Consider the following 16,257-nt stretch of genomic DNA (forward strand, 5'->3'; position numbering starts at 1 on the left):
CAGGAAGTCTCATATTTACCTCTTATTTATTCTTCCCTTTTTCTGAGGAAAACAATGTAGGATGGTGCCACCAAAACAGAGAAGAAAACTGAAGTGATAAACACAGGATCCAGAAAACAGGGGCTCTAATACAGGAGAAGAATGAAGTATATTGCCAGGTGAAATGAGTTCCAGAACAAATGTGTACTAATCCCTACAGACTAAGCACTACTAGTTGGAGAAAAAAATGGAAGAAGGACTCCATGGTTTAAAAGTACATCAAAACTAAGAATATCCTAAAGGCCTAATCATATGAAATTTTTTGAAGTCTAAAGAAAATATATAAATTAAAAGAAAATAATGTAAATGAAAAACTGGCATAAGATCAACCTAGAGTCTTCTTTTCAGCTTAGCAAGGTAAAGTATTTATAGACATGAACTTTAAAATAGTGATATGAGCATGGAGAAAAGACAAAAGAGCTATAAAGTGACCTAAAATATCTCTCACAATAACAAATAAATGGATAATATCTGCAACTGGGGCCGTGAGAGAAGCATTCAAGATTATAAGAAAAGACAAATAAAAGAAAAACCCCTCCAGTTTCAAGAATTAAAAAGTAACTGTATTTGAGAAGGAGATGAGACTGTAAACGTAACATGTGCTAGAAAATCAAACTGAACCAAACAAACCAGTGACTAAGCAGTCTTCAGTGTGACATTTAGTAGAGCTAAGGAAGATGCAGAAAGATAGAACCACTGAGTCATACATAGATTTTCATTTTAACCCTCAAAGTCTCCATGATGACTGACTGAACTTTTCTCCAATGGCAGTCCTTAAAGAGCCCTATTGTACTTTGATTTGAAGCCAATAATCCTAATTTTAAAAGTATTTGCCAATACATTAAAAATATAAAATGTTTCAGTTATTCCACATCTATTTGTTAAGATAATTGCACTAGTATTTTTACTTCTAATGTTTTAAGTAATTTTGTTCCCTCTCAAATTCACATTGAAGCTTAATCCCAATGCAACAAGAAAGGTGGCTGAGTCCTAAGTCTTGCTCTAGTGAATGGGACTACATGCCCGTGTAAAATGGCTGAATGGAGGGAATACTGACTTACTCTTATCCTCCTGCCAGTCAAGGAAACACATCTGCACTGTCTGAATGAACAGTGCAACAAGGTTAACTCTTAGAAGTAGGGAGACCAGACCCTCACCATTCCATGTCTTGGCCTCAGACTTTTGAGACTCCAGGAGTGTGAACAGCATTTCTATTGCTTATAAGCAACAGTCTGATGCTTAGTTACAACAACACAAAGACATTCAAAAATTATATCTGAAAAAGGTTTAGCTAGTTTAAGGCACTAACTACTAACTGAATTAAAGCCATTGATGAGGATAGAAAACTTAATTTGGAAGATTAAATAATTTTCATTTAGGATTTGAAATTTTATGTTTTAGTAGCAGCTAATTAGGTTCTTAGGCTAATAAGAAAACATTTTAAACAGTGCCAAACTAAACTCAATCCTTTTAATAAAAAGGTACATACTTACAGACACTGAAATCAAACAGGACCTAGCCCATTTTCTCTTGTTAGAGTACCTATCAGTGTATGCTATAAGTACAGTGGTATGTATAGCTCACTGTTCCAGAGGCTCCAACTCACAAGTGTTGGGATAATAGGCTATGTAGTACCATGTACAGTTCTAACTTTATTATTTTGTGAATTAAACTTATTTGACTTAAGGAGAATGTAGAAAATATACATACAGATAGTAGAAAAGTTCAACAGCATGGCATGAATACATGTCTACTTGGTTTCTGGTAAGGACTTTCAACTCATGGTGAAGTGGAAGGGCAAGTGGGTGTATGCTAAAGAGGCAGTGAGAGGCAGCCTTGTTTTGGAATCACCCACTTTCTTGGTAACTAATCCAGAGCAAGAGTTCACTCTTGCAAGAAAAGCTCTGCTCTCATGACCCCCAAAATCTCCTACTAGGCTCTACCTTCCAATACTGCTGCATTGAGTTTTCTGAGGTAAAACCAAACCAAGCCAAACAAAAAACTGGAACATAATATACTAGGCTAAACTGCCTATGGTGTGACTAACTTTCAAAACCCAATGGCTTCATATAAAATTGTTCTTTCATAGCCATAGGTCAGGAGCAAACACACGGTTTGTTGCCAATACCTTCCTTTTCAGAAATCTCTAATCTTCAACCCTTATTTGTTTATATGTATTATTTTTGTAGTACTGGAAATTGAAGCAAAGGCCTGACACATGCTTGGCTAATGCTCTACTATTTAGGTACATCCGCAGATCATCATTTTGAGATAGGGTTTTTATACGCCTCTCAGACTTACAGCCCCTCTGTCTCAGCTTCCTTAGCAACTGGAGCTACAGGCAGGGCCACATACCTGGCTTTACTTTTAATTTTTAGATCATTTCACTTTGTAGTTTTGCTCTTGTTTCTGAGACATATATACATTCAAATAGTTCAGACTATCCTTGATTTTGTGATATAGCTGAGGATGACTTTGAAATGATTCTCCTGCTTCTGCTTCCTAAGTGTTGAGATTACAGATGTAATTCTGTAATCCCATTATGCCTGGCTCTAATTCTATTATCGTTGAACTGAATTTAATTACTTAAGTAGAGTATAGAAAATGTTCAGTAAGACAGGGAAATTAAATAATAAAGCAATTCCCTAAGAAAGAGCACTGAGAAAGGAAGCTAAGAGATTTACATCCTAACAATCAAACAAAACCCAGCAAGAGATGGAGATGCAGGTAGGGGCAGCCAAAATTCAAAGACTGGGTTTTGCTACTCTGTACCATCTCTTGATTTTCTAGCCAGTTTCTCAATGGTTTATTTCTTTTCTTTTTTTTATTGGTTATTTTATTTACATTTCAAATGTTATCCCCTTTCACAGTTTCCCCTCTGTAAACTCCTATCTTCTCCCCCTCCCCTGCTCCTATGAGGTTCCCCCCCACCCCAACGACCCACTCCTGCCTCAGTGCCCTAGCATTCCCCTACACTGGGGCATCAAGCCTTCATAGGACCAAAGGCCTCTCTTTCACTGATGCCAGACAAGGTCATCCTCTGCTACATATGCAGCTGAAGCCATGGGTTCTCCATGTGTACTCTTTGGTTGGTGGTTTACTCCCTGGGAGCTCTGGGGGGTTTGGTTGGTTGATATTGTTTTTCTTCCTATGGGGTTGCAAACCCCTTCTGCTCCTTCAGTCCTTCCCCTTACTCCTTCCCAATGATTAACTTCTAATCAAGCCAATCAAATTCTAGGAGCCAGAGATTGACCTTCTAAAGTCATCATGCCTTCTAAAGACATGTGACAGGGCATATGGTAAGAGCAGATAACACCTCCATGGTTTAACAGTTCTGATGATGCTTGCTCTGACATACATTTCCCTGTGGAAATAACATGCACTTCCCTACCGATCACTTTTGCACGATACCAAATTCCATCTTCAAATTTAGCTACACAGGCTTGATTCTGAAGAGGACAAAGGATTTCCAGATTCTCTCCATCTTCACCTTTATAGAATTCCTCAATTGTTTTTAAAAGAGATAAAAAGTCCAGGTTCTCCATCTGAGGAAGAAAGGCATATGACACTGTAGCTTAATCGAAAATGGATGCTCAAATGTTGGATTTATTGTAAGCACTGCTCAGAAGTTCATAAATATTAAAAACTGACATTAGATATAGATCAATCGGGTGTTATACAATTTATTTTGAGCCTATTTCATTCAGAATCAGTATAAAATTAGTATTCATAGATATAAACAAAACTAAAATCTCATTCGACAAGATAACTTACTATATATTCATCTAGATTATGTCTGTGCACATACTCACATACTCTAAATTTTTGTTTTTAGCAAAACTTAGTCATACTGTACATAAAATTTAAAGATTTATTTTTATTTTATGTGTATGGGTATTTTCCTTGTGGGTATGTGTGTCTATGCACCATGTCCATGCATGTGCATACCCCTAGGGCCAGAAGAGGGCATTAGATTCTCCGGAAATTGGTGTTTCAGATGGTTGTGAGCTGCCATGTGGGTGCTGGAAAATGAACCCAGCTTCTTTGGAAAGCAGGCAGTGCTCTTAACCACTGAGCACTGTATGAACAATTTCATGAGCACCATTTCCCCATCAACTCTCATTTTGCTTCAGTAAATGTTTCTACTAATGTTTCCAAGTTATATTTAGTTTTCTCTAAATGATCCAAATGATTATGCAAACCAAGATTATATTATTTTTCTGGCTGCTACCTCTAGAATTCATAAGCTAACTATAAGCTAGCACAGTCCTCTTTTCAAAATAACCTTTTCAGGGTTGGGGCTGGACAGATGGCTCAGAGGTTAAGAGTACATATTGCTCTTGGAGAGGACCCAAGTTCTGTTCCAGCAATCATGTCAAGTGGCTCACAATCACCTGAACTTCCAGATTCCGGAGGTTCTATAGTCTCTGGCCTCCCCCATCACTTATACTCACACCCCCCCCACACACACAATTAAAATAATAAAAAACGAATCTTAAAAAACAACTTCTTCTGGACCAGAGAGATGGCTCAGTAGGCAAAGATGCTTGCTGACAAGCCTGACAACCTTGCTGTCAACTCTGAATTTTCTGGGACCCACATGGTGGGGGGAGACCACCAATTCTGGCAAGTTGTCCTCTGACCTCCATATTTGCATGATTAAAAAAGAGCCATCAAAGCCTCTTTTTCCACAAAATTTTCCATCTTCTGGGTTCATGTGGTTACATCCTTATACCATCCCTGTGGAGGCAGGACAATTTGTTGTCATCAATTCTCTCCTTTTATCACATGGCTTTCTGGATCAACCTTAGGTTGTTCGGCTTGGTAGCAAGTTTCTTTACCTAATGAGCCATCCTGCCAGTACTATTATACTATTATTTTCCCTTTGAGTAGAGTATACTTTCTGTACTTCCTGCAAAGTAACTACTACATCCACAGGTTTGATAGATCTCAGACAACCCTTTTTTGGCTTAACTTTTATTGGTGATTTTGTATGATTCATACATGCTCTAACACACTGGAAGATACAATACTTACGACTCACTATTAGAATGCTAAAATTAATGCATAACTGTGACCATGATTCTGATGTCTCTCAAACAGTAATATCTGTTCTTGTGCTCACTAATTAGTCTGATAGCTTTGATGTCATAGATATCTATTTCCTTATCATTTACCTAGCACTTTTAAAATAAATTGGTAATTCCCTCAAGTTAAAATGCAATAGGGTTGGTGCACACTTATAATTCCAGCACTCAAAAAACAGAGGCAGACAGATCTCTATGAGTTTGAGGCCAGTTTGGTCTATATACTGAGTTCTAGGACAGCCAAGGACAAATAGTAAGATCTTGTCTCAAAGAAACAAACAAACTTTCTTCATATTAATAACTGGCATTTGGAGAACTAATCAAATACCCCTGACTGGGGGAGAGGGACATATTAGGAACTTCAGGAACAATACTTTCAAACCATACCAAATAGCCTAAAGTTTAATAAATGAAACCCATTTTATTTAAGAATACAGTAAATTCATAAATCCCCCCTTTTTGAGACAAGGTCTTATTATTGTCCTGACCAACAACTATGTATAGTACTGGGGTTTTTGTTAAGACAGTTTATGGCTCTTAGGGGAATATTTTCATTCCAAGTGGCATAAATTCATTCAAACTATATATACCCCTGTACATATAAAATAACAAAATAATGTTTTCCTATGGTTTTTCCAAAAAACTTTCAATTGGTAATATACCTACAATAGAATCCCTATATCTAATGTGCAGGGGATATTGCAGGAGAGGGGCAGAAAGCTTGTAAGAGTCAGGAGACTAGGATATTGGCTATGACACAGTGTCTTCTCTTATATGAGGGGCAAGCTGAACTCATACACTCTCTCACACATATAACACCACCAAGTAGACTTGGCACATTATATTTTTGTGTGTAACAACAATTAAAGAAGAAGAGGTCATGAATTTCAGAGGTGTGGGAGACCATGGGATGAGTGGGAGTGGGTAGAGAGAGGAGTGGAAATGATATAAACATAGTACTCAACTATCAAGTTCTCAAAAATTTAAATAATAATGTTAAAATGGTAAATTAACATTATGCATATCTACCAAAGCAAAAAGACATTGGAAGAAAAAGAAATGCACGTCCTATTTATTATAAGGTTAATTATGCAGGCACCCAGAAAGTGTGGTGCTACATTGGAGATGATAGGCTCAGAAGAAACATGGCTCAGTTCAAGTCCAAATGTATGTGTTCAGAGCTGTGTAGCTATCAAAAAGATGCTTTTTCTATTTGGTCAGACTCCACATCTAAAAGAGGCAGTAGCATCTTTATCACAGCATTTATGTGTGTATAAGTGTTTTGCCTGCATGCATGTTTGTGCATTACTTGCATGTTTAATACTATGGAAGGCCAGAAGAGGGCATTAGATCCTGTGGAAATGAAATTACAGACAGCAGTGAGCTGTGGGTCCCTGGCAGAACCAGTACTCTTAAATGCTGGATTTTCTTCAGCCCTAACCATAGTATTTCTGTGACACTAGCAATCATATCACATCACAGAAAGAATATGGTTTATATATGAGCTAATTCATATAAAACAATAAGAGGCCAATGACAAGCCTGCTGTTTCATTAGCTGTCTAACTTATCAATCACACATCCCAAACTAAGAAGGCTTTACTTTGAAGTCAGTAATAACAGTTCTTAGATATTCATGGTTGGAATTAGCTTTCCTAGTCTCTTGTCTACAAGGAAGCAAGAGAGACTCATACATCAGTACCATTCTTACCCTTTTCTACCATTATTTGACTAACTTGTAGGAGGAAGATTTTTGCCATAAGTCCTGTGAACTTCCTGTTTATCGTTGCAGCTTCTAAGAAATTTAAATGTACAGAAGACTTAATTTTTATTCATTATGTTAAACATCTCTATTTAAAAATCTTTTTTAAAAAAAGTATATACTTACCAACTGAAGATAAAAATCGGTAGGACTATTTATATGGCAAACCATGACTGAAACTTCTGTCATCTCTTCAGGCAAAATGGGTGGATAGTAGCATAAAGTTGTATTTTTTTCACTGTGACTTTTTGGTGATTGTGACCAAAACCTAATTAAAAGCATAATAAGCAAACCCTTAAGCTTGTATAAACACTGACTTATTTACTAAAATGTGCCATTTTCACTGTTTCTCTAACTTTCAACTTGGTATGGTTTCTACTTATTCAGCCAGGATGAATAGGAGCCCTATAACAACCAGAGCACTTTGGAGCTGAACCTGGTCAAAGGCATGCCACAGTTGCTGTCTGTGGACTGCTGTGGTGCTAGGGTGAGACCAGTGGAATCTCTGTGGCCCTTTCTACTCTCAATGCTCTACCTTTATTTTTCTAAAGGAAAACTATGTGGGCCATTTCTGGAGTCACATAAGACTAGTTAGGATCTTCTGCTGTCTGCATAGTTACTTAAGTCACTTTAGTATCACTTAAACTAGTGATATGAGTTCATTCCAAATACTATATAATTTAAGTCAGAAACATCTAAATTACAATTCTTCAAACTATAATAGCTTTTTATTAAACTTACAGAACTTGAAATATGTTTAGCAATTATACATATTTTCTATTTTTTACTTCACCCTATTTAGTGTGTGTGTAATATATGTGTGAAAATTAAGGTGTTCATAGCACACGAATGGAGTTTAATCAGTTATATGTCTTAGCTTTCCACCTTTTGACATTAAGTCTCTATTCCTCTTCTGTGTTTGTCAGGCTAGCTGGCCCGTGAGCCTCTAAAGGTTCCCCTGCCTCTGCCTCCCTATCTTGCCATAGGAGCACTGAGATTAGATGCTTGTGCTGTGAGGTTATTTTGTTCTGAGTCTGGGTATTAAAACTCAGTCCCTTGAGTGTGTGTGGCAAGTACTTTTATCCACTGAGCCACTTCCTCAATCTTCTATTTTAAGTTGCCATAACGTATTTCTTAAAGCAAACTAAATGTAATTTTCAGATAACTATACTTAGACAACATGATATAAATGTTTTGAAACCACTAAGGACATGCTCAAGCTCACTTATGATAATTTTTTAGATTAATTTTATGTGTATGAATGTTTTGTCTATATGCATGTCTATACAGCACATACATGCCTGGTGCCCTCAGACACAAGAAGGAAAGAGTCAGGTCTCCTGAGCCACCATGTAGGTGCTGGGAACTGAACCAGGGTTCTCTATAATAACAGCACATGTTCTTAACCACTGAACCATCTCTCTAGCACAAGTCTATAATTTTTATGATCATAAACATTCATGGCAGAGTCTCATATAGCCAAGCCTGGCTTTGAACCTGCTTTGTAGCCCAAGGATGATCTTGTATTTCTGATCTTCCTGCCTTTTCCTCCTGAGTATAAGGATTATAGGGATGCGCCATGCCTGGTTCATATGGTGCTAGGGATTGAATCCAGGCTTTATGCATGCTGGGCAGGCACTCTAACAAGTGACCTACATCCCTAGGCTAGATTCCATTATTTTTAAAGCTCTTATTTTCACTGGGCAGTGGTGGTACACACCTTAATATAATCCTAGCATTTGGGAAGCAGAGTCAGTTATATCTCTGAGTTTGAGGTCACCCTAGTCTATAGAGTGAGTTCCAGAACAGCCAGGGCTACACAAAGAGAAACCCTGTCTCAAAAACAAAACAAAAACAACAACAAAACCCCCAAACCCTCTTTTCCTATTTATAGCTGTAATCTTTCAAAAGAGATTTACTTTTATTTTATGTTTCTAAGTACTTTGCCTGCATGTAAATATCTGTGCCAGAACAGAAGGTGGCAATGGAAACCAAACTTGTGTGTTCTACAAGAACAACCAGTACTAACTGCTGAACCATCTCTCCAGCCTATATAACTTCAATCTTGAATATTTAAGTTTTAACAAGTTACTTACCTTGCTAGTTCCATAAAAACCAATGCATCTCTGAGAGACACAGGCATATCACTGCTGATTTTATTTGTTGGTGGTTTCTGCAGATCTACAATAAGGACATCATCTTCTTCTCCAAAAATTTTCATTAAGACAGCCTTCTTATTTACCATTTTCAAAAACTCCACTTTTGCCTCCTTCTCCCAGCCCTCACTCTATGGGAAGAATATAGTTCCAAAGTGGTTAGTAATTATAATTAGCTCTAAAGTTAGTGTGGATGAAGTTGGACATATCAGCTGGCCTGCAACTTAAAGGCACTGAACCAATCAGCTGAGGCCATAAACCAAGTGCAGTCTATATATGTACTATGTAGATATACTACAATCGATAGATACAACCTTAAGATACCTCTAAGTTTATAAGTCACTTTAGAATAGTATGAAAATTGAGGGCTGGAGAAATGGTTCAGTGGTTCGGATGGAGCACTTGCTGCTCCTGCAATTGCGGTAAGATTCTCAGCACCCAGATGGTGGGTCATAACCATCTGTAACTCTAGTTCCAGGGAAACCAGCACCTTCACAGGAACCAGGTACATACTTAGAGACATGGAGGCAAAGCATTCAAACACATAGTACAAAATAAGTAATCTAAAAAATAATATATGTATATATGTTTAAATATATATATATATATATATAGTATATAAATATGTTTTTCAAGACAGAGTTTCTCTGTATTACAGTCCTGGCTGTCCTGGAACTTGCTTTGTAGATCAGGTTGGCCTCAAAATTACAGTAATCTACTTGCCTTTGCCTCCCAAGTGCTAAAATTAAGGGTGTGCATTACCACACCTGGCTAAAAAAGAATATTAATGAAAATTATGACTTAAAAGTATGTTGCATACGAATTTTCCACTTAAATAACACAACTTCAAAAGGCAATTCTGACAATATAACAGAAACTAAATAATGACACCAAAGAAATAAACTATGGTGCTCGGGATGTAGCTCAATTCACAATATAATCCCAGGGCCACAGTAACCAGGTGTGGTCATGCGCCCGTCCTTGACACACCTTAGTCTTAAGGAAGGAGAAACTTCAGTTCAGGTTACCTAAATCAAGTTGGTCTGAGAGCATGTGTATTAAATATTGTCTTGATTTTTAATTAATGTAGGAGGACCACCCTACTGTGGTCAGCACTATTGCCAGGCAGGTGATCTTGGGCTGCTTAAGAGAGTTAGCTAACCACGAGCCTGTGAGCAAACCAGCTAGCATCTTCCATGGTTCCTGCTTCCATGCCCTTCCTTGGCTTGAATGAGTTCTTTAGTCAGAGGTAATGCTGCCTGGAACAGCAAGCAGTCCTATATTCAGGTATCTGCCTGGAGTCCCTGCTCGAATTCCCTCAATGACGAATGTGAGCTGGAACAGTCAAAGAAACCGTTTTGGACCCAAGTTGTTTTTGGCCAGTGTTTCTGACAACAAAGATCAATAAAACTAGGACAAACTCTATCATCCTAGTTTCAGAAGGTAGAGGCAGGAAGTCATCCTGGCTATGCAGAGAGTTTGAGGTCAGTGTAGCCCACATAAAATTCTATCTCAAAACACAAAACAGCTGTCTGATGTGTTGCTAGAAACTGAACTCTGGTCTTTTGCAAGTGCTTTTAACCACTGAGTCATCTTCCAGCCTCGTTTACTTAAAAAAAAAAAAAAGAATTCATTCATTTATTCTGCCCACCATCTGGTGAAGAACTACTATGTGTCAGAAGGAGCTGCTAAGTGTTGTGAATAGTGATGAACAAAAGCACAAACTCCTGTTTTCATAGACCTCCTAACACAACAGCAGTGTCACATATACTTTTATATATAATTATAGTCCCATAGGACTCTTAGCGAAAAGATTCACAAATAATTCCAAACATGAGCCATAAATAAAACACAGAGGGGGGGTGTATATAGAAATAGATACAATCCTATTTTCTAACTGATTTCTACAAAATTGACTCTAAAATGTTGTATTTTACTTTAATATTTTATTATGTTTATATGAACTTTATTGAACTCAAATTTTCATTACAAATATTTTCAGTTATGGAAGTTGGGGCTTCTGGCACCTTTTATTGGCACTAACAGTTCATAACCAGAATATGTTTGTCAAGATTAACTGATTCTTTCAGACCAACTCAGCAACTTCACTGGCAACACTACTAAAATTCCACCGCCTTTGAGGGAGAATTACTTTCTATCTCACTTACTGAATTGTATGGAACGATGTCTTTCAAGGAGCACAGGTGTGCTAAATGTGGGATGTCTTTCAACAGTTCTTCACTATATGGTTCAGACTTCCTTAGAAGCAGACAGAAGTCACTTAGTGTAATATGCTGCTCACCAACATGCTCTGGTCCCACATGTGTGTCACCAACTCTATGAAAAAAATAATATAATAATAATGTTTTATTGGGTGTGGTCATGCATGCTTTTAATCTTGGAGCACAGGAGGCAGAGGCAGAGAGGCAGAGAGAGAGGGGCAGAGAGAGAGAGGCAGAGAGAGAAAGGCAGAGAGAGAGAGAGACAGAGAGAGAGAGGCAGAGAGGCAGAGAGAGGCAGAGAGGCAGAGAGGGGCAGAGAGGGGCAGAGAGGGGCAGAGAGGGGCAGAGAGGGTGAGAGAGAGAGAGAGAGAGAGAGAGAGAGAGAGAGAGAAAGAGAGAGAGAGAGAGAGAGAGAGAGAGAGAAAGAGAGAGAGAGAGAGAGAAAGAGGCAGAGAGGCAGAGGCAGGCAGAGGCAGAGGCAGAGGCAGAGGCAGAGGCAGAGGCAGAGGCAGAGGCAGAGGCAGAGGCAGAGGCAGAGGCAGAGGCAGAGGCAGAGGCAGAGGCTGATGGATCTGTGTTGGTTTGAGGCCAACCTAGTCTATATAGTGAGTTCCAGGCCAGCCAGGGCTGCATAGAAAGACCTTATCTCAAGAAAAACCAATAAAAAAATAATTTTTTCAATCTTTAAATTTCTTTTATTCTTTACAAGATGTATATGGCTAAGGACAATTACCTGAAGCTAAATATTGCAGAAATGTAGATTTTAAATTAATACTTTTTATTAATTATTAAATTCTTAAGCAGTCAGTCTTACTATATAGAATTAAATCTTGGCTACCTTTATATGAACTTTCACAAACTCATTCAGTTTAAGCGTAAGAATGATATTGAATATACTCATTCTCATAAAGCTGTGACGAGTAAATAAAGTAACCATGCTACCGATAATAATGGCTCTCACTACAAAATCGTTTTAGTTTCTTTTTCTAAGACCTAGAAATGGAGTTTTGATACTTATAGTGAGTCAGACAGCGTGACACTTAAACATCCTTTAATGAATTTATAGCAGCAAGATTTAAAAAAATTATCTATTCACTTGTAGCTAAGTATTAGTACTTTATTTAAAAACACCAGCTACATTAGCCCCTGTCTGAAACAACCTAAGATGTGTATCTAGAGCACATAAAAAAGCTCTTTTCCAAGTTTTTCTTCCACTAATACTGATAAAGGACAACATTTAACTTAATTTGTAAGACAAATATACAATAGAGCAGAGGCCTTAGAAGTGAAGGACAACAGCACTTTAACTGTTACTAACTTCCTTTGTTCCCTTAATCCTCTTTCCCATAAATGTTTCTAAGTAGGCTAAGAACACACAATAATCACAAAGATTCATACCCTGTGATGATCAGGACTTCAGAATTTCCAAAATCTACCATGAATATCTGTATTAGTGAAATTTCACAGACTGAGAATTTGGTTGGACTACATGGTTTTCTAATATTTTTAGTTTTTGTTGGAATTATTTCAGTGATAATTCCTCGACACCACATTCTATTCTTAATACTGTTGACAAATATTCTTGCACCTACATAATGGAAGAGACAAATTATTAGCATTTATGAATAAAGAATCAAGTAAAGCTCAAGCTTAAAATATATATCTTAGTTTTCCAACTAAGAAATTGTATTTCACTGATTCACTAATCATACAGTACTGTCAAGTGCTATAAAAATAAAAGGCAATATACTGTGGCAGCGTCTTTACTCCAGAAACTTATAAGCTAATTGAGAAGCTAAAGACACAAAGTATATATAAGCTGTTACTCAATGAGGAACTTTGTTTCACAAACTATTTTAGCACAGTCAAATGAGATTGTCTTGCCATCAAAAAGCTAAAGGAAGGTTTTTCACAGATCACTAGCTCATTCAAACACACACACACATACATCCCTATGAATATATTAACTTACATGATATATGTACTTTCTCTTGGTAAATTTGAGTTAGAATTAAGGTAAAATGAATAGTATTATATAAAAATTCCAAAATTAATTAACACTCATTAATGCAGTGCAATTCAGAGAAGGGAGGTAAACTAAGGACTTATTTCAAATTAATGTCCATGAAAAAAGATTAAGAGGTCTGAATGTGAATATTATCCTATGAGCTGCCAATGTTCTTAGCCTTTTGTGTTCAAACCCACTTGTTCTCCACAACAATACTATGGACTTGTTTTTGTTGTTTGTGTTTTAGACAAGGTCTCACTATGTAGTGCTGGTTGTTCAGAACTAACTCTGTAGACTAGGCTGGTCCCAAACTCTCACCCTGCCTCTGCCTTCCCAGTGCTGGGATTAAAGGTGTGTGCCACTACACCCGACATGGAGCTAGTTCTTTTGCTATAGGAAATTGAGATGTGGGGCTCAGAAACTGGTGAGACAAATGTGTCATTCTGGCATACTAAGTACAACAAACTTCCAGGACCAAGGCTTTTCTAATCTTCTCTGGGATTTTCCCTTGAGCAAAACTGAGGTCTGCCTCCCCAAAGTTCCTTTATCTAAGAGAACTTCCAAAAAAAAAAAAAAAAATAGGACTCTCTTAAACTCCCTAACAATTGTCAGAAAGTCACAAAAGAATCATCAGAAAAAAAAAGACAATACAGAAGTTGTCACATAGCTGATCTTTATCTGTTCTGAGGTCAGCACTCAGAGATTTTCTAAAGGCTCTCACTGCATAAGACACACTTTGTTTGCAATGATTTACAACTGGCTCTGGCTTTCTCCTCTTCCACCCTGGTTCTCTTTTCTCTAAGGCATGATTAAGCTTCAACCATCTAGCCTTTTCTTTGAGTTTCATACTTTCTATAGCTCCTATGTACACTACTGTATTCATTATTCTTCTCTCATGTAAACCTGTCTTGTTACAGAACATTGGCTATGGTCTGGATGATGGGCAGGGAAGGATTAACTTCTTGTCTATCTCAACAGAACAAAGAGAGGCTGCAAGTCTAGCTCAAACCACAGTGAGCTGGGGAATTATTGTAAGCTAGAACCTGTTCTCTTAACAATACTTCATTCTGAAGAGGGTGTTATGGTCTTTGTTATTTGAAAAGCAATTTACTCTATAATGGAACTATATATACTCCAAACATGTATTAAAATTAATGTTAATAGTTAGCTAAATTACATAAATAATTTATGCTAAATAATTCCAAAACTCATATGAATATTATAAAAAGAAAACAATCTTTTATCAAGTCTATGCAAGTTGACCAATGGCCAAATATTATAGTATTTAAACAAACTTTATAGTATAATCTAGAGTCATCTTTACCTAGTTCCAAAGTATCTGAAGTATCAAGGTGTAAGCTCTTATTGCAAACTTGTTTCATCTTCTTCTCCAATATTGTTGCATCTTTTATTTGTGAATATTTCCGCACATAGAAGTGGCAAGGATGTATTACATGACTTACAAAAACTAGCTCTGGACAACCTGGGCAAGTATTTAAAGCACATTATTAAAACACAACGTAGGAAAGAACCATAAAAGGTAAGCAATTAGTTTCAAAAAACAAGCAAACAAACAAAAAACCAACCCCCCCTCAAAACCCCAAAACTAAAACCAAAACAAATAAAACAAAAAACTCAGAAATAAAAACAAATCAATCTTGTCACAATGAGTTTCCAAACTACTTAAGCCTCAGGAAAGAGCTAAACTGTAAAGGCCCACAAAAAATGGATTACCTTTGTATGAGTGTTGCCAAGGATGAAACCCTGGCTGTCATGCACCTCAGGCAAATGCTCTACCACTGAACTATACTGCCTCCTTTAAGAACTCTTTAGCAACAAGAACTGAAAAATACTTTGTCTAACTTGAGAAACAATTTCTATAGGTGGAACTCAAGTTCATGTGAGGCTTTAAAGTCAAAGAACATGTTTATAACACAGGAAATCTAGGAAGGGATCCATTATCTCCAACATAGTAAAGCAGCAATTCTAATAAGAGAAAGGAAAAAAAATAGTAATCCAAACAACCAGAAAAACAACCCAAACCATGAATAACAGCACACCTTCCTCAAAAATGATCTTAAGTGCTAATAGAATTGTGGTTTGAATGAGAATGTCCCCACATGCTTATAGATTTGAATGCTTGGTCTCAAATTGGTGGAACTATTTGGGAAGAATTAGGTGTGGCTTTGTTGAAGGAGTTGTGTCGGTAGGGGTGGGTTCTAAGGTCCATGCCATTCATATTGTGCTCTGTCTTATAGTTATGTTTCAAGTTATCTGTGCCATGCCTGATGCCTTGCTTCCTGCCATGATGGTCATGGATTCTTTTTTTTTTTAAATTTTTTTAATTGGCTATTTTATTTACATTTCAGATGTTATCCCCTTTCCCCATTTCCCCTCAACCCCAAACTCCCTATCCTACCCCCTCCTCCTGCTTCTATGAGGATGTGCCCCCACCTACCCACTCCCACGTCCCTTCCCTCCAATTCTCCCACACTGGGGCATCCAGCCTTTACGGGACCAATGACCTCCTCTCCCACCTATGCCTGACAAGGCCATCCTCCTCTACATATACAGCTGGAGCTATTGGTCCCTCCCTATGTGCTCCCAGGCTGGTAGTTTAGACCCTGGGAGCTCTGGCTGGTTGGTATTGTTGCTCTCCCCATGGAGCCACAAACCCTTTCAGCTCCTTCAGTCTTCTCCATTGTGAACCCCATGATCAGTTCAATGGTTAGCAGTGAGCATCTGCCTCTGTATTTGTCAGGCTCTGGTAGAGCCTCTAAGGAGACAGCTATATCAGGCTCCTGTCAGCATACACTTCCTGACATCAACATCAGTGTCTACCTTTGGTGACTGCACATAGGATGGATACCCAGATGGAATGGTCTTCAGACAGATCCTCCTTTAGTTTCTATTTGCTCCCATGAGTATTTTGTTACTCCTTCTAAGAAGGACCTAAGCACCCACACTTTGGTCTTCCTTCTTCA

General features: G+C 37.7%; 1 protein-coding gene across 1 annotated transcript in view; it reads right to left on the bottom strand.

Moving 5' to 3' along the window:
• Positions 1 to 16,257, bottom strand: part of Rnf17 (ring finger protein 17) — a 123,627-nt gene that overhangs the window by 59,230 nt on the left and 48,140 nt on the right. Inside the window, exons 12-17 of the mRNA XM_034498835.2 lie at positions 14,598 to 14,756; positions 12,664 to 12,853; positions 11,212 to 11,380; positions 8,984 to 9,174; positions 7,014 to 7,155; positions 3,431 to 3,584 (exon numbers count right to left, since the gene is read on the bottom strand). Of these exons, the coding sequence (XP_034354726.1) occupies positions 3,431 to 3,584; positions 7,014 to 7,155; positions 8,984 to 9,174; positions 11,212 to 11,380; positions 12,664 to 12,853; positions 14,598 to 14,756 (1,005 nt within the window). The remainder of the gene's footprint in view (positions 1 to 3,430; positions 3,585 to 7,013; positions 7,156 to 8,983; positions 9,175 to 11,211; positions 11,381 to 12,663; positions 12,854 to 14,597; positions 14,757 to 16,257) is intronic.

This window comes from Arvicanthis niloticus, chromosome 3 (assembly GCF_011762505.2).
Source record: "Arvicanthis niloticus isolate mArvNil1 chromosome 3, mArvNil1.pat.X, whole genome shotgun sequence".
Classification (NCBI taxonomy): Eukaryota; Metazoa; Chordata; class Mammalia; order Rodentia; family Muridae; genus Arvicanthis; species Arvicanthis niloticus.